At 41.1% G+C, this 25,005-nt stretch overlaps 1 protein-coding gene across 2 annotated transcripts in view; it reads right to left on the bottom strand.

Moving 5' to 3' along the window:
- bcan (brevican) overlaps positions 1-21,077 on the bottom strand; it is a 33,462-nt gene extending 12,385 nt beyond the window's left edge. Inside the window, exons 1-8 of one of the 2 annotated variants that reach the window (XM_036135430.1) lie at positions 20,759-21,077; positions 9,673-9,755; positions 7,893-8,285; positions 4,822-4,996; positions 4,314-4,441; positions 2,561-2,854; positions 1,682-2,485; positions 215-961 (exon numbers count right to left, since the gene is read on the bottom strand). In XM_036135430.1, the coding sequence (XP_035991323.1) occupies positions 215-961; positions 1,682-2,485; positions 2,561-2,854; positions 4,314-4,441; positions 4,822-4,996; positions 7,893-8,285; positions 9,673-9,755; positions 20,759-20,763 (2,629 nt within the window). In that variant the 5' untranslated portion in view covers positions 20,764-21,077. The remainder of the gene's footprint in view (positions 1-214; positions 962-1,681; positions 2,486-2,560; positions 2,855-4,313; positions 4,442-4,821; positions 4,997-7,892; positions 8,286-9,672; positions 9,756-20,758) is intronic. The other variant, XM_036135431.1, reaches the window with a different exon arrangement.
- Between the last annotated feature and the right edge of the window lie 3,928 nt (positions 21,078-25,005).

Consider the following 25,005-nt stretch of genomic DNA (forward strand, 5'->3'; position numbering starts at 1 on the left):
ACTTTGTTTACTTGAATTGATTTGTTGTTATTTAATCCAGTTTCAAAAATAGAATTAACTGAATTATTTTATTTACCCTTCTTCTTATTTTTTAAAAAAAAAAATGAATTATATACCTGATTATATACCAAATTATTATCAATCCGGGTAGCTGCCACACAATAAATACAACTGTTATAAAAAACAAAGCTGCAAACTACACATCAGAATTTACCAAGATTTCTGCTGAGGGTTCCTGTAAACTGGTGCTCCTCAGCGGCCGTCTCGTTGACGGGGGACTCTGCGCTGTACTCCCGATCAGATCGAGACTCCTGGGCTGTCGGGGTCGAAGGTTCTGGCTCCCACCTGGTCGTGAAGCTCAGATGAGGAATCAGTGTGATTTTTATCTCCGATAGTGGAGGAGCATCGCTGCCAGCGGCGTGGTCCTCCGACAGAGTTGGGTTTGTGACGATGAGATCTGGATTTATCTCTGGGGCTTCTCCTGAAGATTCATCCGGTCCCTCTGTGGCGTCGGTCTCCGTCTCGTCTGGACTGTCGTCTGGGAGGTTGGGAACTGTGTTGAGGAAGACCTCCGAGTTCTCCTCTAACGCGCCCTGATCGGTTTTATCCTGAAGCTCCTCCAGAGGTTCTGCCTCAGAAGGAGCAGGACTTTCTGGATGAAGGGTTACAGCGGGGCTGACTCCCACCTCCACAGAAAGGGGACCTTGTGTTACAGAGACTGGAGATGCAGGCAGAGTCACTGGGTTTATTACGACCACACCATCAACGCTGGAGAACGTCTCGTCTGGGACTAGAGGAACTTCCACGTTGGGGACCTCTGCCGGGTGTGTGTGTCCGCTCTGCTCTGTTGAATTATCAGGTTCTGTGGCGTTTGAAGTGCTTTTCACCTCCTCAGCGCTGGTATTGAATTGGAGAGCTGGTTCTGTCGGCACAGCGGAGCGCTCCTGAGGGAGTTCATGACCTGTTAAAGAGCACATGGAAAGATTATTTATTCACTTCATCAGCAGCTTTGATTGTATGAGAACCGGACATTTTACCGATCCACAATGAAGTGGTGCAAGACTTTATAGATCCACAGAGTACATTTTCTATTTTACTATTTAGACCAATGTTTTAACCATCTTTTCCCTCCTGAGCTGTGGATCTCTGCAGCTCCTCCGGAGTCATCTTGAACCTCCTGGCTGCTTCTCTCATCTATGTGCTCCTTACCTGTCAGTGTAAGTGGACGGCCATATCTTGGTAGGTTTGAATTCTTCAGATTTCTAGATGATGGACTGATCTCCATGAGATGTTAAAAGCCAGTGATGCTGATCTAGAACCCAGTCCTGATTTAAACTTTTCAGAAGAGTTTCTACTGAGACTGAATCACACCCACATGGATGCTTCTTACTAATTATGTCGCTTCTGAAGGTTTTCTCGCACTGAATTTTATTTAGTGTACCAGAGCAAAGAGATCTGAATACAAATACACGCCACACTTTTCAGGTATTTATCTAAAAGCAATTTTTAAAATGATGTATCATTTTCTTTATACTTTACACGTATGCACTAAGTTGTGTTGGTCCATCATAAAGTTTGTGATTTTAAAGTGACAAGTTCACAGGGTATGAATACTTTTTCAAGCCACTTGCTAATTGGTATAAAAATGTCTCTTTGAGGGAAGATTTTAGAGCCAACTCACCTGAGTCAGAAGTGCGGACCACTACAGAAGTGGACAAAGTGTCCGGTCCCATCAAACCAGGAGTCACGGTGTCTTGTGTTTCCTCCTCCAGACCAGCAGAGGTCCCCTCCCCGGACAACTCTTCTGCTGGACTCTCAGATGTGTTGGACAGAGAGGCTCCATGCACTTCCTCAGGGTGGGATGAAGTTGTGACAGCTGGAATCCTTACGTCTTCCTCGGGAATCACTGAAGCTTCAGTTACAGAGACATGTTTCGAAGGGACGTCTGTTGAATTGTCCTCTTCCGACACTAGAAGATCCCTCTCCTCATGATGGACTTTCTCCAAATCCCCATCAGTTGTGACATTAACCGTCGACCAGTCCGAGCTCACGGCCTCAGAGAACGGACCCTCTGTAGGCACAATACTCCCTGACGCCGTGATAAAAGCTGCGGCGGTGGCGGGTTTCTCTTTGGTTACGCCATCAAACCTCAGAGAAGATGTTGGGAATACATGAAACTCTTCATGATGTTTGTTTGGGACTTCGTCAGGTGCTGGGTGATGGGAATCAGGGTATCTCTCCTTCTTTATCAGCTCCCAGCTCTCCTGGTGATCAGACGGGGGAGTCAAAGTCTGCGAGGGAATTTCACCGACCTGCTTAACCGGATGTGTTGTTTGGGCATGTTGCATCTCTCCTCTCCCCTCTGGTGTCGTTTCACTCAGGCTGGCGTCCTCCTGAGTGGTCTGGTAGACGATGTCTTGGCCAATGTCCTCTGGCTCAGTGGCAAAGACGTCAGGAGGGGATTCAGTATAAGGGCCATTATCACCTGGAGAGATCAGGACGATATTAATAAAACACTAAAGAACACAAATTCAATCTGATTCATCGAGATTTCTCTTACTTTTAAAGCAATAGACGTCGTGTTGAGTGAGAGTATCAGGGAAGCCGGTCTGGTTGCTGTATCGATAGATGGTTTTCACGCCAGGTTCGCCTCCTCCACAGCGCTCACTAGGGGTGACGATGGGGTACCGCACGCTGCCATCGGCCAGCCATCCCGGGCTGCAGTGGTTCAGTCCGTCGTTCCAGGCGGCGTAAAGCTGAGCCGTGGTGGCCAGCTCCGCACCGTGACTCACACAGTAGGCCTTAGCTTCTGAGAAGGTGAAGCGCTGAGGGGCGGAGCCATGGAACACCTCACCTGTGAAAAGGAGGACACATATTAACTTAATTTGGCAGGTTTTTTTTATTAGTGTGTGAATATTTCGGTTTCCTCTACAGCTAGGGCTGGGCGATAAATCAGTTTAAGCGATTAATTATAATTTATAACATTTCAAGATGTCATTTTTGAAAAATCAGGATATTATTTTGCCACTCATTGGGCTTCCATGAGAAGAATAGCAGCAATGCTGAATATATGTTTAGGAAAACATATTATCAAAATATTGTAAAGTGGAAACTTTATTTTTAAATCTTATTTTTTAAGTTAGTTTGAATATTCAGCAGTGAAGTGAAGCCTGTTCTTTGCTCATTGCGTAAAACCGCTAGCAGCAAACATTTTGTTTATTTTTCATTGTTTACAACGGCAGGGCGGCCATCTTGTTTTACGAGCATCTTTCACAGCTTTGATTTAGTTGCACTTTGAATTCAGATCAACTCCCAGATAAAAAGGTTTGGCATAAAAGCAAGTTTTTAAAATAACTTATTTACTGTCTTTTTGTTGAACGAAAAGGAGGGGTAAAAATCAATTAAATGGATTCGGTATGATAAAATCTGAGATTTTATTTTGAAGCCATACCGCCCAGCCCTACCTACAGCTTTAGTTTTTCATCCTTTGATCAAGACGTGCACAAGTCCAACGGTGTAGCAACAAAAACTGAGGGAAAGCTGTACCCCAGAAATGTTACATGGTTATTTCATGTTATGATTTGCAATCTTTTTACTGGCCTTTCATAGATACATTTTGATCTAGATCACATGTGCCAAATTCAAGGCCCGCAAATCGAATCCGGCCCATCAAGGCACTTAATACGGCCCTCAAGAGCCATCAAAGGTGTATCATGCCATAAAGTAGAGGCATATATACTTTTAAATTGTACAAAGTGGCTAATGCTGTGCCTCCTGTAGCGAATGTTGATTTTTTTTAAAACTTTGTAGTAACAGCATCCTGCCACAAGATGCCAGTTTTCCCACAACACATTAAAACAACCCATAAATGTCCATAAAGAGAAAAAGTGATGCAAAATTAAGAGAGTTTAAAGGGTAACTCACCCCAATATCAACATTTTTTTGCTGATAAACTGTGTAAACTGGGCCTAAGGGTGCTACTTTTATGTTACTGTGCATTTTTATGCTTTAATGTGAACTGAAATGAAATTAAGAAATCAAAAGTATCATCTTTACAGGTGCAACCGGCCCATTTAATGACTTCATGATGTCAAAGTGGCCCAATATAGAAATTACTTTGACACACATGGTGTAGTTATCCACTAATATACAAACATTTTCTGCCTGACTTATTTTACTTAGCTCGTTAGCTAGCCGCCCACCGCTCAGAGAGAAATGTAACGATCTTCAACAAATTTCTGGCAATATGACCTCTTTCTACTCCAGGTAAAGGAACCATTCCTGACTTCAGAACCTGATTTTAAAAGTCTTACCCTGAATATTCTCCACATAGCAGTAGACGTCATAGAGCTCATCATGCTCCAACAGTCCGTAGTTCCTAACTCCCGGCTCACCGTCCATGCCTCCAAAGCACCCCTCCCTGGGCATCTGAATGGGATATCTGTTGGCAGAAAGTCACCCATCATCAAAGCTCCAGCTGCCTCTTCATCTCTAATCACAATGCTTGTCTGGGTGCTTGTCAACACAGTGAAGAGCCCAACAACAGCCGCTCAGCTCTCCAAGGATTGTTTCCTGATGTGTAAATGCAAAGAGCATATCAAATGGAGGATGGGTAGTGGAGCACTTTGACCCCCATCTACCAGATTTTACTCAACACGTCCTACGCTACTCTTCTCGAGATGTCAGTTCATGATTGTAGGTCATACGGCTCTACAGGAAGGATTTGGAGGGTTTCCAAACTCATTAAAAGGCTGCAGGGCTTTATCAGTGAAAACACAGAATTAGCAAGCCCAGCTGGACCACTTCATCTCGGGTCCTGACCTGACAGATCGGTCTGAGAGCCATCCCGCGTCGCACTGCTCGTATCCGCTGTGATAGGCTGCCACGAGCTGCTCCGGCGAGGCGATTTCAGCGCCGATCTCCTCGCAGGCCGCTGCGGCGCGCTCGAAGGTAAAGGCGTAGCGGCTGGCTGCGTCACGATAATGAAACACCACACCTGACAAACACAGAGTGAGAGGCTTTGTTAGGTCAGGTTTTTTTTCTCTCAACATCCTGGACATCAGAGAGAGATGAGCAGAACTCGTCTGATCATGATCATTTATGTGGATAAAGAGTCAGTTTATCAAACAGCTGCTGTTAGAAAAATAAATCTTGTATTTCCACAAGAGTCTCATTCACACTGTTAGAAGATTTATGCTCTTATCCATAGATCACAGATTTCTGTTTAAATTGCAGAGCGCTGGAATAAAAAAAAATGTTGAAGGAGAGAAAATAAACTGAAGCACATTTAGATGAATTTTGGTTTTATTTGATTAAATGTCCTGAATAAATTTAGATTATTTATTTTAATGAAGTCTACTTTTTATGGATTTTATTGGATAAGCCGACACAAAATAGGGAATAAGTGTAAAGTAGAAGCAAAATCAAACATGTTGGGCTTTTTGTTTGTTTTATACAAATTAAACTCATTAAAAGTATATTGTACATTTGTATTCAAGTCAATACTGTGTAAAACCATCTTTCCCAGCAGTTTTTTGTACCAGCTTTGCCCATTTAGACACAGACAGTTTACAAATGTTTCTATGTAAAACAGCCCAGCTCTGTAATATTTTAATGATCAGTTGATTATTTTGTTGATCTGTGATCATCAGTGTTCAAAAACTGCCAGATATTCTCAGTTCTATGTGGGTCTGGACTTTGAATAGGCCAATCTAACGTGAATGTGTTTAGATCTAAACCATTTCATGGCAGCTCTAGCTGTGAGTTTAATGTTGTTCAGCTTAAAGGTGAATTTCTGCCTCATGTCTTTTGTATTTAGCAGAATCCGTCTTCCTATAGACTCTGACCAGTTTCCCTGTGCCTGCTGAATAAAGGAAGCACCCATGATGCTGCCACCGTGTTTCTCTATTGGGAAAGTTAGTTCAGGGTGATGTGATCATGTATTGTTTTACGGGGTTTGTTTAGTTGACAAATCTGTTTAAAACTGAACTAAATTAACTACTGAAAGATATTAACAACCGCATTAAACTTCATAATTAGTGAGTTTTATACTGAAGTCAACCATAATCAAAGCTAAGAGTGTGAACACTGCACTGCATTGAAAACAGTACGGTCAGAAGAACAACCGCAGCATGAAAACATTAATTTAACAAGAACGCAGATATTTCTGCTGATGAACCTAAGTCAGAAAAGCTACTGTTTTTTTGTCCTAAAGAAAATATTTTTAACTTGAATCTTTATAGGAAGAGGAACGTCTTTAATCAGCAAAGAGCCAGTGAACAATGTACCCTGCATGGACAGGATCACCTGATCACCTGTAAAACTGGTGCAGTCTGGGCATTGGTTGGTGGTGGACTGGAAGCACGTCAGAATACTATCTTAAAACAGCTTCATTAAAGGGCCAATAGGTGATATTTCAGCACCAGGTGGGGCTTGAGCACTGTCTGTAGACCAAAACAAGATGTGCATCAAGCCGTGCATCTCTCTATCTCCACTCCAGCTGCAACCTGATCCCTCCTTTTACCTAACCTGACGCCGCCAGATAGATTTGCTTCGCATATCCATCTGGAAACCTTCCGTTGAAGTAATTTTGGGAAGGGGCGAAAATACTGGTTAGCTGATTGGCCTATGTTGGTGATAGACGGGCCAAATAAACCAATCAGATCAACGAAGCATATGACGTACTCGTCAACATGATTCGTTGTCGCTCGTAACAGAGCGACGACGAAAACACAACCACAAGCCAAGCTACTCTTGCTGCTGCAGGTAAAGGCTCGTTAGCTCAGCAAAGAAATACTCTGTAATTCCGATAAAACTTGCTCGATAGCCACGCTAACGCTAGTTTCATCGGCTGAAGCCGCCATGTTGTTTAGACTGAACTGTCGCGCTTCTCGTTGCGTCACACCTCAACCCGCCTCAAAGCCAACGCTGATTGGACGTTCGTTTGGTGAACGGCTCCAAATTTTCTTTAACGGAGAGTAGCCAGACTGATCTGCGAGTGAAACCTTGAAAGCTCGCGAGATCAGGATGGTCTCACGAGGCTACCTTTTACCTCCCCTTCTCACCCGTCACCTCGTATGCACATATTTACAAAGGATAAAGTCACAGCAAAACAGCATCACCTTTCAGGGAAAAATGTCCTGTGAACAAGTAAGTAGTTCAGAAATTTATAATGCTGTTAGCAAGAAAACGTTTTGATCCACTCGGCGTGCTCTCTGCCATTTTGCTCCTACTACAGTGCTGTGGCGTTTTACAGGTAGGGAGGGGCTAAGCCCTGAGTCGAAGCTTGGCTTAGCGAGGCTTGTCTGGCTTTGTGAACAAGAGACTGGAGAACAACATATGATAGTCCGTCTAAAAAGATAGCGTTACGTCTTCGCATCACAATTTTTTTGTTTAAATAATGAAATTTCACTAATTGCTCCTTTAAATCAAATTAGGGAGGAAGATTGTGTGTTTTTGTGTCACAATCCAACAGTATCATCTGGGTATGTATATTTTTATATGCTTCAGTCTATTTTTAGATGATAATATTGTGCCTTGTGTAAAATTATTTTAAGGAATATAGGATATAATGGAACCTCTGGCAGCGGCAATTCACAACACGTGTCTTTTCAAGGCATTTTACAAAGTCAAATTCATTCAAATCATACAGATTGAATGTTAGACGACTCCACATGTATTACAGTTGAAACGCAAACAGTGTATCTTTGCTGAAAGACACCAGAGTTTCAGCACTTTTCCTGAATTACAACATTCCAGTGTTGAACTTTTAAATTTCCAAGTATTACCAAACTTTACAACAGTGAGATAATTTCTTTTTTTCCTCTAATCGTTTTGTGTCTGATCAAATAAAAACCAGTAATGAGTAATTAATTATCCTCATTGCGTCTCACCCTTGACCTTGACTTGGACCACGTCGTCGGCGTCCTCCAGGCCCTGCTGCACCTCGCAGCGGTAGAAGCCGGCGTCGCTCTGCCTCAGGTCCTCCAGGCGCAGCGTGAGGTCTGCGGGGGAGTAGGCGTAGTTCAGCAGCGAGGCTCTGCCGCCGTAGCCCTCGCTGACTCTGATCCTGTCGCCGCGGGCCACCAGGATCTCCGTCTCCTGGCCGTCGCTGAGGACGCTCCATTTGACCCGGGGCACAGACAGCACGGCGTGGCGCCCGTTGGTGGAAGGTGATGGCGGCGGGTGGGCCAGCGACACCAGGCAGGCCAAAGTCAGCGACCCCCCCAGCACTGCCGTCACTGGCGCAGTGGTTGGGATGGTTACCTGGAGAAGCTTGGAATCATCTGAGGAGTCGGAGGAGATTAAAGTCATTGTGGCCGATATTTTCAAATGTTTTTATTTTTTCACGTTTTAACAAATGTATTAAAAGTCAGACGAGAACATTGTGAGCTCATCTTACAGTATCTATAGGAAAGGAAGAAGGAAGATATAAAAACTTAATATTTTAGGTTTTACCAACCCAGTCCACCATTAATTTGCTCATTAGAATTTGATGTAATTCATCATATTATGCCATAGCACCACTCTGGTGTAGCAGTGGGTAGTAACTAGTTACATTTACTCAGTTACATTTACTTAAATAATTTTTAACATAATGTACTTTTAGGAGTAGTTTTACTGTGCTCTACTTTTTACTATTACTTGAGTCATATTATTACTCAAGTATTGCTTTTTGTAATTAAGTAAAAAATGTTGCTACTCTACCTGCTGTGAGTAACTTCATGAACAAGGAACATAGTTGTTTTAAACAAAAATGCACCAGAGAGACAAAAACCCAGAGTTTATGTTAAAGTGAGACTTCTTGTTAATACACAAGCTTTATTATTTTAATGTTATTTTGTACCTGCTGAGCTCATTGAGCCATTTGTAGGTCAGATGAACGTACAGTAAACAGTAGATATTGTTATTAGAAGTACTTTGCACTATTCTAAAATATTGTATATATACATTAACTGCTGTAAATATTGCTTTCAGGTTTAATGTTGAAAAAATATTTAGAAAACAGTTTCTTCTGCATGAATTTGTTTTTTAGTGTATTTATTTTTTTCATTTTTGTCTTTAACATACTATAGTGAATGTGCACATAACCTTATGTATTGGTCCGTCCGATTACATGATTTTTAAATATAAAATCATCAGCTATTATGATTAGTTAATCAGTACTTGAATAGCCTTCTTACGGGATACTTTTCACTTTTAATTGAGTAAAAATATGTTGAAGTAGTGCTAATCTTACTTATATCTACTTACCTACTTACTTTTTGGCTACCCTACCCACCTCTGTTCTGGTGCTACCTGTACTACCAAACATCCCAGTGCGATCATAAGTAATATGTAAAGTAATATGTAAAATGGTAGGAGAGTCTTTGAAAGGCAAAGAGCTCTCCAACAACACACGTCCTGCAGGTGAACACAGGATCTTAACAAACTGCTGTCTGTGATCTATCAACGTAACTTAAATCATCACAAATATCAAAAACCTACAAGGAGTTACAGCAAACGTCTTCAAGCAAGTTAAACTGAGAGCAACCAGAGCTTTCAGATCTGCTAAAACTTAATGATCAACCTTACAGACGACCTTCACGGCTCCAAAAAGTTAGCACCACTAGGGTTTAGCGTTGCAGTTGTTGGTGGAAAAAATGAAACTGGCCGGGACAGAGAAGTGCGTACCTGACTCGTGGTGGGGAGTCGAGGAAGATGGCAGGACGAGGAGGCAGAGGGTGGACAGCAGCATGTGTCCAGACATATCCAGACTGCAAAACAAAAGTGTTTTCATCAGAAAATAACATAATTCAGTTACAGAGTTAGAATGAGGGCCCTAAAAATATGGAAACCCATGAGGGAGAGAAACCCAGATATCTCCTTCTAACTGGGTCCTTTTGATGTGAAGGAGCAGTGGCTCTACTCCGAGCTCCCCAGAGCTGCTCACCCTACGTCTAAAGGCCCATTCATACCTCACGTAAAAGACGGATACGGATATGTGTCGAGTGTTTCATACGTTCTAACCGTCAATTTCGTCCGTATTTTGACACGAAAATTGGGAGCTTACGATTAAACGGATCAATACGGAGCAATACTACCGGAAAAGGTGGGGGCGCTATTGAGTTTGTAGTACAAAATGTCAACAAAATCACGAAGAAGGTTATAATTCTGGGCTTTAAACAATGGCGGGATTCGAGGAACGACTTTCGGAGCTTGTCCGCAACTACCCACACATATATGATGTGTCGTGTCCGGGGCACAGGGACAAACAAAAAGTTTACTTACGGAGCAAATACAACAAACTCACGTCTTGGACCATCGCCATGTTTGATCAATGATGAATTATTGGCGCCCAGCACTGCCACCTAGAGGAAATATTGGTTATTGCGCACCACAACGGACGGAGGTATGAAGGAGTCAACGGATATAACGTACGAACAGAAATACGGACGTGTAGGCCAAACGTAGGGTATGAATGGACCTTAAGCCTTAAGCCCTTTTAGTTGCTTGTATGCATCAAGGGTCTTCTTCTTCCAGTCACAATCTACAGCCCATGCAGCCCATAGAGAGGTCAGTAAATTTACAGCTTTGTAATTTGGCTTTCTTTTCTTCACTATTTCAGAGTGTTACTCTGGAGGAGGCCCCAAACTGTCTGGACAATGTCCCTCTCCATCCTACCATCATTTGAGTGTAAGAACCCAAATTACCCTGCATGTCTGAGACTGACTGGCCCCCGAAGAGGTGCGAGCAACCCGTGTTATAAGAACCATGTCCTCAGATTTAGTGATACACAAGATTTAAACATTCAGTCTCTCATGGCCCCCCAGTTTAGCTAATGGAAATCAGAGAGCATGATGACCAACACTCATTACACCTTTTTATATATATTTAAACAAATCTAGTGAATTAATTTAGCATTTTTAAGAATCTTCAACTCTTGTACCATGCTTAAGAAGAAGTTCTCAATAAAATTAAGCCAGGCAGTCTTAGTTAGCTTAGGTTGGTGGGGAGAGGGGATGCATCGTGTCTCAAGTGTCCCCATGGGAAACGCTGTTTGTGTGTTTGCTAAACAGCCATCCGGACGGAGACAAGCCAAGGGACCGCCTGTGTGTCCTTGGAGCTTTCTCGCTGCTGTGAGTCAGAGTTTAGGAGCTGCAGAGTGTGAGCTGAATGCTGATCTCCTAAAAACTTCCTGGAAGGTCAGAAGGAAACTCAGCTGCCATTTGTGCCTCAATTACATCATCACCTTTCCAGACATCCTGCTTCTTAAAATGTATAAAATAAGACTGCATTATTAGTCATGGTTTCACACAGTGAAAAACTGCTCAGCAGCTCTCGTTTGGCAGTGTGAATATTACACTTCTGCTTCTTCATCTTTGTCTTTCAGCATTTCTCTTTCAGGGGTCGCCACAGCGAGTCATCTGTCTCCATCTCCTCTTGTTTTCTCAAACAAACTACCTCCATGTCCTCGTTCACTAAATGCATAAATTTCTCTTTGATCTTCCTCTAGTCTTCCTGCCTGGCAGTTCCAGCCTCGTATTACACTCTCATGGAGTCTCCAGGTTTAAATCATGGCCTGCTGCAGGTTCTCCCCGTTCACCTGAGAGCAGCTGGAGGACCATCGATCCACCAGGAGGCTCTCCATCACTGACCTGAAGAGGTTTGTGAGCAGCTGGTAATTATTCAAATAACTAACTGACTATGCAACACTACTTGGACTTGGACAATTAGGCCTTTTCTTTCTTCTTCTTCTACCATACAAGGCAAGAAGAATCTTAACTTTAGCGATGATGCCTGTGGTAAAGGTGTCTTACAAACAACATCTTACAGATACATTTAAAAATTAACTGCAGCGTGTACAGTTAAATTTAAAACCTCTTAAAGGGGACATATCATGCAAAGTCCACTATTTAGTCTTTAAAAACATTTTGTTGCATACTTGTCTACGTTTATGCGTCTCTATGAGTGAAGAAAAGTTTAATTTAGTCTGTCCAGGAGCTGCATGGATATGTATATATTCTGTTTGGGTCATATTTTTTAATTACGTTTTTTGAACAAGTACATAATAGTATTTGCTGCGGAGCTGCTTAGCAAGGCCATAGACTTCCCGTTAACCGGCATTTTTATTTTTTGCAGTGATTTTGTGGTCCAAGCCGAAGGATGCCAAAGCTACAAGTGAACACGTGAAAATGTTCGGTTGTTGGGTGTATTAACCCACATAATGCATTACACCATCCCCCAGCATATTATAAAAATGGCAAAATAGGGTGGAGTGGACAGCTCTATGACCTGGATGGGGGGGGGCAGGGGTGCGAAGTGCACCCTTTGCATTTTAAAGAGACGCCACCAAAACGAGTTGCTCCCAAAATGCGCCTCAGAACAGGTGTAAAAGACAAGAGGTGCTAACTGCAGAACCATCAACCCCACCCAGAAACAACCCCGCCCAACCAGCGCCAACCTCACCCACCCTGCCAGAGTGGGATAATTTACTAAAACAGATGTCATAAAATGTGTCCTTGCACTCATTGTTATTTTAATGCAGCTGTGTGCTTATGAGATCATTTGTCTAGTAGTTTTATGCTTTTTACAGGAGAGGTAGAGATGGGGGCTGGTTTTAGGTTGTGTTTTGGCTGAAAATTCTCAGCTCTGGCAACCAAGCCTGGCCAGCCCGACTGACTAACGCTGTATTTATTCAGTACACAGGCTTAAAGGTCTAAAACTTACCGGAGCGAAAACAGAGCGTGTTGCTTTCAGTATGCGTCACATCCATAGTTATCTGATTGGTTCTAACCTGTTCCATTGACACTGTTAGTCTCGCCTTTGAATTCAGGCTCTACCGGCAGCTTTCCAGACTGATATGTCGTGTTTACGACGTAAGTCAGTCTGTCTGGGCAGACACATTTATCCTTCTTCTAGCATTCACTCCTCCTGAAAGAGCATAGAGCCACAGTGGACAGTTGCCTGCATTGTTCATGGCTTTGCAGCAATCCCCCATCCCTTAGAAACACTATTCACCAGCACCAGCAGGTCACCTGTTGCCTGTGCTCACTAGCGTAGTAATTAGCCATTATACTGAATCAAGCTACCCTAAAACATACGGGCTATAACTGACTGCAGCTATTTTAGCACACCAGCTGTAGACCCCCATTTGGTTGGTTTGTACCCAAACGTCTACCGCTGCAGTTATACAGCTATGGTTGAGTGTGGATGCATAATCTCGGCTAGACTAGGGATATCCATCCTCTTGGCCCACTCCGCCAATGGTTAGGGTTGGCGGACCAGATCCACCCATGGTTCTGCAGCGAGCGCCCTCTGGTAAAAGACAGCATGTGAGTAACAATAACCAGGAATTCAGACCAGTTCCACTTTATAAAGACCACAACTGAATGGTTTAAATGTTAAAAGTAAGAATTATAAAGCGTTATATGTGCAAGTGAAACAAGATCTTTTTTTCAAGGCATTACAATAAAGATTTGTCTAAGTTCCAGTCAGAGATTCATTTAAAACCATATCTATGTGCTGGAGCATCAGGCCAAACAAATACACAGAGGTTCAAGCAGGTACTCTTCTACAAGCAGTTTAAATGTAACAAGTTAAAACAAAGAAGATCTGTGGGTTTCTGGAAACAATACATCAGACATCAGAGGTTTGCAGGGCGGTATTTCCATCAGCCTGAGAGGAGTATGAAACTTGCAGTGACGAAGGCAATTAAAGTTGGTTGGTATGTTTCTTTGCAGGCCACACATCTAATCAAAACAGGATTATTACATAATCCCTCACAGGTTTTATAATGCCTAGATTTAGCTTTAACATTGTAAGAAGAGAGCTTTGAAGCCTGGGAGGCCACATGGGAGCAGAACACTGAAAATAAAAGAACTGTGGACTGCCAAATATTCAAATACTGAAGCTATAAATAGGTAAAAGATACAGAGAACCTTATCTTTTCGAAACAACCCTCACTTAAAAATCTAGAATCCATCCAATTTATTAACTTTTACTCACAGTTCATTAGTTTTTACAGTGCCTTGCCAAATAGTCAACCCCACTTTTTATGTTTTGTTTCCTCACAACCTGGAATTAAAATGGATTGTTTCAGAGTTTACACCATTTCATTTAAATCTCATTTAAATTTCATTAAAAGTCAGTACTTTGTCAGACCTTTGCTGCACCATTTGCAGCATTTCCAGCAGCAAGTGGCTTCTGATCAGTCTCTATGAGCACTGAGATTTTGACCCATTCCTCAGAGTTAAACTGCTCAAGATCCTTCATGTTGGATGTTTTTCACTTGTAGAATCCTCTGCCTGCACATTAATAGTCCTCCCAGTCAGAAGAATTTTGCAAGTTAAATTAAAGATTGAATTTAACCTAATCTGCCAGGGATATGAATAATTTTGGACTTAATTGAAATTGTTACTGAATTGATAAATTATCATTCAAACATACTTAAAACCTTGTTTAAAAGACACATGACCTGACTAACAACATGAGAAAGTGACATTTTAAATAGCGTTGAACCCTCTGGGCTGAGGGTTTAAACAAATAAAAGAAAGGCGAAGGTTTGAATGGATTCCTCCATGTAACGATGGACACCATGTTTAACAAAATCTAAAATTACAGCCATCTGTCGTCTCACATACGCCAAGGTTGAAACAAAAAACGCCTGGTTAAAACAATTTAGAGACTATGATGCTGTCAAATGCGGGTTAAATTTAATCTCTCAACAAACTGGCTTATCAGTAAATACCATGAATGAACACCATTAAAAGACAAATCCATTAGGAGAGGAAATTAAAAAATGGATAAACTAAATGTCAGTATTTATTCAAAGTAATACTTCTAAGTCAAAGACCACTCGTTAGGCAAATCAACATATGCTTTACATAATTAATCATTGGACGGACACATCAGAAACATACAGATAGCTATGCGGTTGATTGTTTTATCACTTAGTGCTGTGAACTCTCTTTAAAGTCTAAACTAGCTCCAGTTTTGCATTAAACTTTTTGCTGGAGCAGCAGCTTCATCATCACTAACTGGTTAAAGTGACAAACTGAGGAACCGTTTCTCCCAGCTGGTGCAGTCCCTTCAGAATGCGGCTCCCTCCGCTTCCTTTGTAGCCTTAAATGACCTCGTCTTGCAGACTGAGTTGTCAAACATCCTGGTTTACTTTAAGGTGAAGTCTTTGACTATTCAGCAGCATTGTGATGCCTGGCTTTGTCTTTGAGATGTTGCCTGGGAAGCATCTTTTTCTGGGAGAAAACCAACTCTTTCTGTGTCCCTCCCCCAACTGTCTCTTTCTATCCAGGCTCCAAGCTTCATGGAAACGTGATGATGGTGAGTGGGCTCAGTCTGCGACAATCATACCCACAAGCATAAAATATACTAATTATGAACCCCCCCCCCCCACAAAAAAAAAAGAAATAGGTTTTACAATGAACATATCCACTGCATGTGTATGAAGAATTATACAGTAATTAGGATTAGTTTATTTGTCAAAGTAGCAATGCAGAATATGTACTGCCTTGCAAACGTATTCATCTTTCCACATTTAGTCATGTTTCAGCAATCACTTTACTTTTATTTTTGTTGGTTTTGATCTTTGGTTGTCATTAATTTTGTTTGTGTGTTGATATTCTGAGTTAATTTTGATTTGGACTTTGCATTTTTCTGTGTTGTTTAGGGTTTTACTATGAGTTCATACCTCTGTGTTTGGTTTCTTATTTCTTGTATTTTCTTCATACACTTTGGTTTATTTTCTTATGTTAGTTTCAGCCCTTTCCACTTTTTGGTTTCCAGATCCTTTTATGTCTTCCTTTAACTGCCTTTTTGTTAATTAGTCTCTGTGAGTCTGTTTCCCTGCTCCCACTCTGCCAACTGTTCCATATTCCCTCTGATTGGCTCTCCTGGTTGCTTTCTCATTTCCAACCCCCGCCTCAGTATTTAATCTCCCTGGTTTTCATTGTTCATTGCTGAATTCTTCCGTTGGGCTCATGCCGGTTCCATGACCGGTTGTCTTTGTACCATAATTGTAATAATAATAACTTTATGTTCCATCAATAAACTCTCTGCCTCTTGTCTGTCTGCATTTGGGTCCAACACAAACACCAACCACAACAGTTTTATGTGACAGAAAAATTGTTGGTGTTATCTCCTCTCAAAATGTTTTAGGAAATCTTAGTTTTGCTGTTCATTTTATCTCTTTCAGCAGGTGTAGAAGCAGACTCCGAGGATGTTATCTTGCACTCTTTTTCCTATTTTTGTCACCATTTCTCTCTTTTAACATTTTGCCTCATCTTTTTCTCATATTATTTCTCTTTTACCTTTACGTTTCTGTGTCTATTGAATTTGAAATAAACCCAAAACAGTATCCAATAGTTTTTTGCATACACTAGTGAACGTAAATCAATTGGGCTCTCTTTGGCATTAAGACAGCGATTCTTAATGTTACACTGCCAGACCAGAAAAGTAAAAAAAAAAAGTTTTAGACTGCAGCTAGAGTTACTCTGACAGACAAGATGAAAATTGCAAACTCAAATAAAAATTATACATAGGTTTGAAAAACTTTACAAATAAAATTGTGAAAAGTGTTGCAGTCAGGTCTGTTTACCCCCCTTTACAATAATGCCCTTAAATAAAATCCAATGAAACCAATGGCTCTAAAAAGTCGACTAAATAGCAAACAGAGTCAACATCTATATAATTGAATCTTGCTGTTCTGTGAAGGCCTCAGAGGTTAAACACATAGGATTAATGTATAAGTAGTATCACTGAGACAGAGGAACACACCAGACAGAGACGGATAAAGTTGTGAAGTTAAACAGGGTGACATTCATGCACAACATCCCAAATGGGAAAATTGGTGGTAGCATCATGCTGTGGGGGACAAGGAAGACGCTCATGGTTGATCATAGAATGGTGCTAAAACAAGATTATTGTCCTTCCAGGAAGAAAACAACACTTGACATACAGGCAGAGGGAGTCAGGTCAAGTTAATGTGAAGCAGCCTGTGGTAACAGCCACCACTAGGAATACAGATTCTATTAAAAACGCATTTTCATCGCAGGATCACAGTGAGTGACGTAAATAAGGCAAAGGATTGCGTGAGATGAAACATTTATTCACTTTCATAATCCTGTTGTCCTGAATTCACATGTTGTGTGTCAATAAGACAGTCAGAAAATGCTGGCAGAGGAAAATGTGGATTTACTGCAACTAATATCACCTCTGAAATATTCAACGACAATATCACTATCATGTTATTTCCTACTATCATGCAGACCTTACCAAACAGTTCAATTGTGTTATGGATAAAACTATGAACATTTACTGGAAGACATAAAACTAGAACAAGGAAATAAAAAAACTGATAAATTGCGGCGAGACAAAGTGGTGAAATGACTTTAGAAAACACCACCGTCTTCTCGCTGATGAAGGAGCCGTAACATAAAAAAGATCTATTTTCCTTGACTGAATTTAACAACTTCATGTTCATGCAGTTAAAACCAATCAGTTTGCATTAATTCATGAGGGTAGCCAAAGATGTATGACATGTAACAAACGCATTAGGAACATGTCAGTGTAGGTTCAGAGCCAAATCTGGATGGCTCTGTTACATCCAGCGTCTGTGTTCGAGTGTTTGTGAATAAAAAAAAAATAATATTAAAACTTCTTTAAGTTCAGCAGCTGCAAATCCTTTGGACCAGACGAGGATAACCATCAGGGAGGTTCTTCATATGAACCGGATCCTTCTCATCCTCTGCAGCTCGAGTTACTCCGGCTGCTGCTGATTTCATGAACCTTGTGCTAAAAATAACCTGGCTGTTGCCTGACTGATATGCAAATATAAAACTATTGGTGGACTTTTCTTTAGAATTGTTCTATTTTTTTTTTTTTGCTACTATAAAGTGATTATAAATAGATGGCATTGATGACTTTACAGTAGTACAGAACTCTAAACCCACTGAATGCCAATGAACTCCCTGACACTGGATGTCTTTCACACACACAACCAAAGCAACAAATGCCGCTTTCAATATCGCCGTCATTCAGATTGTAAAACGGGTGCAAGGCCACTTGCTGAGCCCCAGTCGGTCCAACCTGACCTCCCCTGCACCCCTGCTCTTTCTCACGGCAAGGACCACCACCGTTACACTGTTCTGCCCCTCCGCCGCTCTGCCCCGGCCCACCAGCCCCACATCACACCACCTTAAAGGAAGCCCATCTCCAGGGGCAACCTGAACGCCCTCCCTGACGGACCCAATCTGACAGGAAGCAAGAAGCAGCCGGGGGGGAGGCTGGAAGCGAGGGTGAGCTCAAAGAGAATGGAGGTAACTGCGAGGAAGGGGGGGAAAAAGAGGCTCCGTCCAGCGTGACTGAGTGCTGAGAGAGATGTTAAGTTCACAGGAATGATTTGGAACGGCTCGCCAGTCAGCCCTGATGAGCTGGGAGCTGCTGACGCGCTGTGCAGGAAGACAAAAACATTAAAGCTTTGACATGAGAACTGAAAGCTTTCAGAAGCATCCCGGTCTGAGTGCAACAAACCCGAGGTGTGATTTTCAGAGAGGAAAACCATGGCAATCGGAAAACTCTCAGAATATGGTAGGAGTTCTGCTGCTGGAAAGTTACTTAGGTGACAGAGGAGAAGCGGCGCTTTCTGAGTGTGCAGAACCAAGCAGGAAGCTCAAAAACAAGCTCATCAAATAAGGAATCCAGTTTTAATGGGAGGGGGGAACAAAAATGGGTAAAAATTAAAGCGTTCAAACCAGAAAACTGAAATGAAACCCCGAAACCAGTAAGATGCATCAAAGCCATTGCCGAGGTAAATCAACCCCGGCTGGATAAACGACCAGCACTACGTTAGCAAAAATAACCAAAATTTGGTTGTTTCCAGCAGTTTGTAGAGAGTAATAATCTGTTATTGCTTGACACAGAAAGCAGTTGGAGAAAAGCAGTGACGGCTTTACAATCAAATATGATCATCTGTTATTGTGGAAACAGTTTATTTAATAATACTATTGAGTTGTATTAGAACATTTAAATCTTGCTGTAAAAGTGCAATGACAAAAAAAAAACATTTTTAGCTTATCATGTCTAATTTTATACTTCTTACTCCAAAGGGGCAATGAAACCCGTTAAAATGAGAATCACACTGTTGCTCAGAGTCATCTATTAAAAAAGGAGATCTCTTCCACTGAACAATTAGTTGTGTGTAACATTTACCAAATCTCAACATTGCAGAACTTTTCTCCTAATTCTGAGTAATTAAGTTCAATTTTGGAGATTATTTCTTTGGACAAGTGAATAGGGTGCATCCTAACAAATAATATCATCAAAATGTATTTATTTCAGTAATTTAATAATGTTTTTATGATTAAGGCTCACTGACAATTCTGTTTCTCTGTTAATCAGAAGATTAAATAGATCCAATAAAAAAGATTTTTAATGCATCATGTTGTACCAAGTGAAAAGTCCATGTTCTGTACAGTACTTGCACTAAGTACTTGGTTGGGCCTCTTTTTGCATGAATTATGCTTCAGTGCAGGGTTGCATGAAGGAAACAACACTGTTGAGGAAGCCCAAGCTGCTTTAGGTGGTCTTCAGCTTTTTTGCATTCATGGACTTGATGTCGCTAATTTCCCTTTAAACAATACTCAGTAAATCTTTTGTGGGCTTTGGGTCAGGCTAGTTTACTTCTCTATGCAGTGCAGTAATACTACGGACGTTACAGCAGGTACTGCTGGTTCTTTTGGCCATTTGAGCAGGCGTCCTGTCCTGCTAGGTAACGAAAACAGCATCTCTCCAGAGCTTTCAGCAGAAGGAAACATGAGGTGCTCTAAAATGGACGGTTGTCCTGACAGGACGGGTTAAAAAGAAATGGACCAACACCAACAGATCACATGGCACTCTAAATAATCTGTCAGGGATCTGTGCCTCTCCACTCTGCCTCCAGACTCCGGGCACTTTGATTTCCAAGAGAAATGGAAAATGGACTTTCATTTAAAAAAGAGGACTTTGGACCTCTGAGCAATAATCTAGTCCTTTTTCTCCTTAAAAAAGCTGAAAGGCGTCCGATGTGGACTCTGGTTCAGGAGGGGCAGCAGAAGAAAAGCGACAGCTGTAGCCATGTCTGTATGAAACGACTCGTGGATCACCGAGTCCAGCAGCCATTCGTGTCTTATGAATCTACTGCTAGCTTTTTAAATAAACGTTGCTATACAATAATTTTAAGGTTGTGGTTATCCCTGTGGCTTGTGCAGCTTTTCCTTCCACTCAACTTTCTATGCCAGGGAGAAATGTGACCAATGGTGTTTCCATATGATTACGTGGACCTAACAACATCTCTGTTCTGAACACTTTTTAATTGGACTTCCATACAGAAGTTTTCAGAATTTCTGAGAAATTCCATTTACAGGTTATAGTAAAAAATATAACCTGGTATATAAAGAATCTATATGAGTTTCAACATTTAAACTAAAACAGGCCATTGAAATGAATAACTTTCCAATCATATTTAATTTAATATGATGCACATGTGTTTCAGCCTATTTACAGGCTAAAGGTAAAATTCTCCACACAAAGAGCAAACGGATCACATCTTACCATAAGCAGTAATGATGTAAAGGTTAGATAATCTAAACAGAGTATATATCTATCGCAGAACTGTGCAAAAAAAAAACAGCAAAATTCGTTTCAATTCAAGCCTAAAAAGTACGGAGAGATCCCGAAAAGGATCACGGTGATGATTTCTTCTGCTAAATGCATAAAACTGACTTACTTCATTGTTTTGTGAGGCTGGAGCTGGTTCTCCTGCAGGTGGCGGCGGTCCTCTGTCAGCAGCCTTCCGGCAGGTGCAGCCCTTATTGTCTGCTTCAGGGTCTCCAGCAGAGCAGCTGAAGCCGAGGCGGTCCTCCGCCAAGATGAGGGAAGAAAGCTGGATGGGAGCCGTTAAAGACTCAGGACCCCCTCTGTTCATCAGCCCCTCTCCTGCCTACAAACCCCTAAAACCTGCTGAGGGGCAAACCTGAGAGAATTTATTAACTTTACACTTCCCCCGGCAGTTCAAAGCTCGGCGCAGGGCCATTAAACGTTAACGCAATTAGACTGAACTACTTAATGGCGTTTTAATTTTGCACCCGATTCCTTTTCTGGCCACTAGGGGCAGCAAAGACCCTCTTTATTCACATCCATTTGGTTCACCTTTGCAACAGATGGCAAGACTAAGAATAATAAGTGTAATTTAAACGTGTTCTTCCTCAAGGCTTAATAACATTATGATATAAATACAAATAACTTCCATATTTCTCATCCTGGTGATTTTTTTTTTAATCTCTTCACCAGCTCCGTTTTAGAAAGCATACAGATAATTCAGCCTGATTCTGGGGTAAAATACAAAATATCTCTGTTTTTTTCTTCTTCTTTTTTTTTTTTTCCTTTAACACAACAACAGCCATATTTTGGCAGCCAAACTAACAGCAGAGCACTTTGACAGGGAGTTAGAGTTCATTTCACTGCATCTACAAAAGAGCTTTGATTTAATAATCTTCAAACGGATCCCAACTATAACTCACTTTAAAGATTTATGTTTCCTGGTGAGGACCTTTCCTGCGTACCCTGACCCTGACAGCAGTCCACGCCTGAATCACTGTATGCACTGCATGTTGAGTACAATTTAAAATCTGCAGAACTGACAGATTCCTCACAGCTTGGTGACTGTAATAAATGTTGAGTTGTGTGAACAGAGCTGCCGCTGGGCCGCGACTAATATCTGCATTGTATGAAAAAGTGTATGGAAGGGACATACAATAATTAATAGTGGTACCTACAGACTCTGACTTTTAGTAATAAGACCCAGCAGGCAGTACATTCCTTAAAATCAATAATATAGCATTAGGCAGTGAGAGAGAGAGAGGCAGTGCTTTCATGTGTTTCCAGTTAATACCACAAAGGTAATCACTTAATCTCTCGTTTTGAAAAACAGAATGACTGAGTGACAGCATTTTAGGAAGAAATATCTAGGTTTGTTTAACCTTAAATGGGAAGTCAGAAACAATTACATTATTCTCCAGGAAAGGTTACACCACCACAGGTAAGTCCTTTATTCATTTCAAAGCTCTATAATAGAATAAAAAAAATGGCATCAGGCCTTTAAACGATGTTAAAAACAGAATAAACTATATAACAGAGATCAATTCAAAAAGGACAAATTGCAGATTTCATTCTGGATCCTCAATAATTGCTGCCGTCATCATCAGAACACCATTAAAGATGCAAAAAGGGAAAATCTGTCCAACATTATTGGGTCCCATCAAAATAACTCACGTGTTTAAAATGACTGATTCTGCTCTTAATGGCCACAACCTGTCTGCCTGGATCTTCCAAAACCTGTAATGACTTTATGCATCTTTTCATAGATATGGTTGTTGCTGTAAGAGCCCTCATTTCTGCACCCAGTTATGACCCTTTTTGTTTGATTCCCTGTCCAGCTGTGTTTGATACATTTGAACCAGTGAATCTGACCTTTTTAAAGGCAAGGCAAGGCAAAGTTATCTGTATAGCACCTTTCAGTACAAAGACAATGTAAAAGTGCTTTACATGATTAAAACATATGAAAATAAAACAGAATAAAAGCAACTTGGAATAAAATGTAGAAACAAATTAAAAGCGAATATTAAAAACAGTTGGACTACAAAGTTTAATTAGAACAGTCAAAGGCAACCCTAAACAAATGTGTTTTTAGTCTTGATTTAAAGGAACTCAGGCTTTCAGCACTTTTACAGTTTTCTGGGAGTTAGTTCCAGATAAGTGGAGCATAGGAACTAAATGCTGCTTCTCCATGTCTGGTTCTGGTTCTGGTTCTGCAGAGCAGGCTGGAGCCAGAAGACCTGAGTGGTCTGGAGGGTTGATGCTCTGATAACAAGTCTGTGAGATCATTGGATCTACAATGATGTGTAGATCATTGTAGATCCAAAATAAAAAAAGAGTTTTGTTCATTTGTTGTATTAAAAGATGCCCACCCAGTTTGCAAAAATTATTTTGAATAATTTAATTTGACTTTTTAAACTATAATCTTTTTGGTCTAGCAATAAAAGAACAGTATTTGGGTCAGTTGTTCTTTGAAAACACTTGATGTACTTATCCAGTTTTAATAACTGAATTTTAAAGTAGATTTTAGTGCACCAAAGTCTGCATTTGAGTAATTAAATGTCATTGGATAGATGTTACTATGAAATTAAAGAGAATGTCAAAGTGTGCTTATTAAAAGGTGAATACTTTGTGTTGTACTGAACATTTTCAGTTGTACTTTTCTCTAATAATTTTGCCCTAATTAAAAACTAAAATCTTCCATCTGCATCAGCCACATGTGCTGGTGGACCAAATCTTTCTTGAAATGCACCTTAGGGGACATACCTGTATCAGGCCATCAGGTTCTCCTTGTGATGCGGCTCCTCCTCAGTTCTTTAAGGAGGCTCCCCAGCATAGGACAGATCATCCCTGCCATTGTGAACAGCAGCTTGCTGTCAGGTTTTGTCCCTGTAAGTTTTAAGCACCCTGTGGTGCAGCCGTTCCTCTAGAAGCCTGGCCAAACTGTTTTAGCACATTTTAGGCCAATCTCTAAGCTGCCTTTAACTTCTAAAGTTTTACAGAAAGTTGTCCTTTCTTAGATCAAGCCCTTTTTAGATGAGCAAAGGATTGTGGATGTTTTTCAGTCAGATTTTAAAACTCAGGGTCTGTTTTAGTGAGAGTTTTTATAATTAAATACTTAGGGCAAATGATTCGGGTGAATATGTTGTTCTTGTTTTGCTTGACCTAACCGCTGCTTTTAATAGAGTGGGCCACAATATTTTATTATCTCGTTTACAGACACAACTTGGTTTTAGTGGAACTGTATTAAAATGGTTTAGGTCTTACTTGTCAGACAGAACCATGTCTGTAAAAATAGCTGATTTTGAACCATCATCCACTCCTCTACATTATGGGGTTCCTCAGGGCTCAGTCCTTGGTCCCCTACTTTTTTCTCTATATTTCCTTCTTTTGGGTTCAAATCTCAGGAAACATGGGATCTCCTTTCATTTTTAGGCTGACGACAGTCAGATATACATGCCACTAAATAAAGGACCCTTTCGAATAAAGCCCCTACTATTGTGTCTTGAAAACATTAAAGCCTGGATGGCTTTAAACATTTTAACTGAGAAAACAGAGGTGGTGTTTTGTCCTGACTGTCTCCTGTTGATTTGGGCTCCTTGGCTCCTTACTTAAGGCAGACCGTTTCAAATTTGGGTAATAGACAGTCATCTTAAACTAGATCAGCAGGTTGGAGCAGGGGTCAAGTCCAGTTTTTTATCGCCTTAGGCAGCTGGCAAAGATAAAGCCGATTCTCTTAAAACAACATTAGGAAACAGTAATTCATGCCTTTATTAAAACTTGACTCGATTACTGCAATGCTCCCTACGTTGGACTCAGCCAGTCCTCCCTCAAACATCTCCAGTTGGTCCAGAGCGCTGCTGCTTGTCTTTTAACTGGAGTTGGGAGGAGGGATCACATCACTCCTATCCTAACTTCCCTCCACTGCCTCTCTGTGCATTTTAGAGTTAATTTTAAGATTCTTTTTTTTGTTTTTAAAAGTTTACATGGTCCCATCTTACCTCTCTGAACTGCTTCACCCAGACTCTCCTGCTCGTTGCCTCCAGTCAGCTGACCAGATGCTCCTGGAGGCACCGAGGTCTAACCTTCAGCTCAGAGGAGACGGAGCGTTTAATGCTGCTCCTGCTGCCGTTCCATGTTAGAACTTCCCCTTTAATGTCCACTTTTAAAACTCGCCTCAAGACACATTTTTATTTCTTGGCTTTTAACGTTTTGCTCTTATTCCTTTTATATTTCTATTCTTTTAAAAAATGTTTATTGATTACTGTCTGTACAGCACGTTGTTGCAGCTGCTGTTGTTTTAAATTGCTAAATAAAGTAGTAGTAGTGGTAGAGAAACAGCTGCAATTTATTTTTCCATAATCTTGCGTAACGCTGAAG

Source organism: Fundulus heteroclitus, chromosome 3 (genome assembly GCF_011125445.2).
Source record: "Fundulus heteroclitus isolate FHET01 chromosome 3, MU-UCD_Fhet_4.1, whole genome shotgun sequence".
In the NCBI taxonomy this organism is placed as follows: Eukaryota; Metazoa; Chordata; class Actinopteri; order Cyprinodontiformes; family Fundulidae; genus Fundulus; species Fundulus heteroclitus.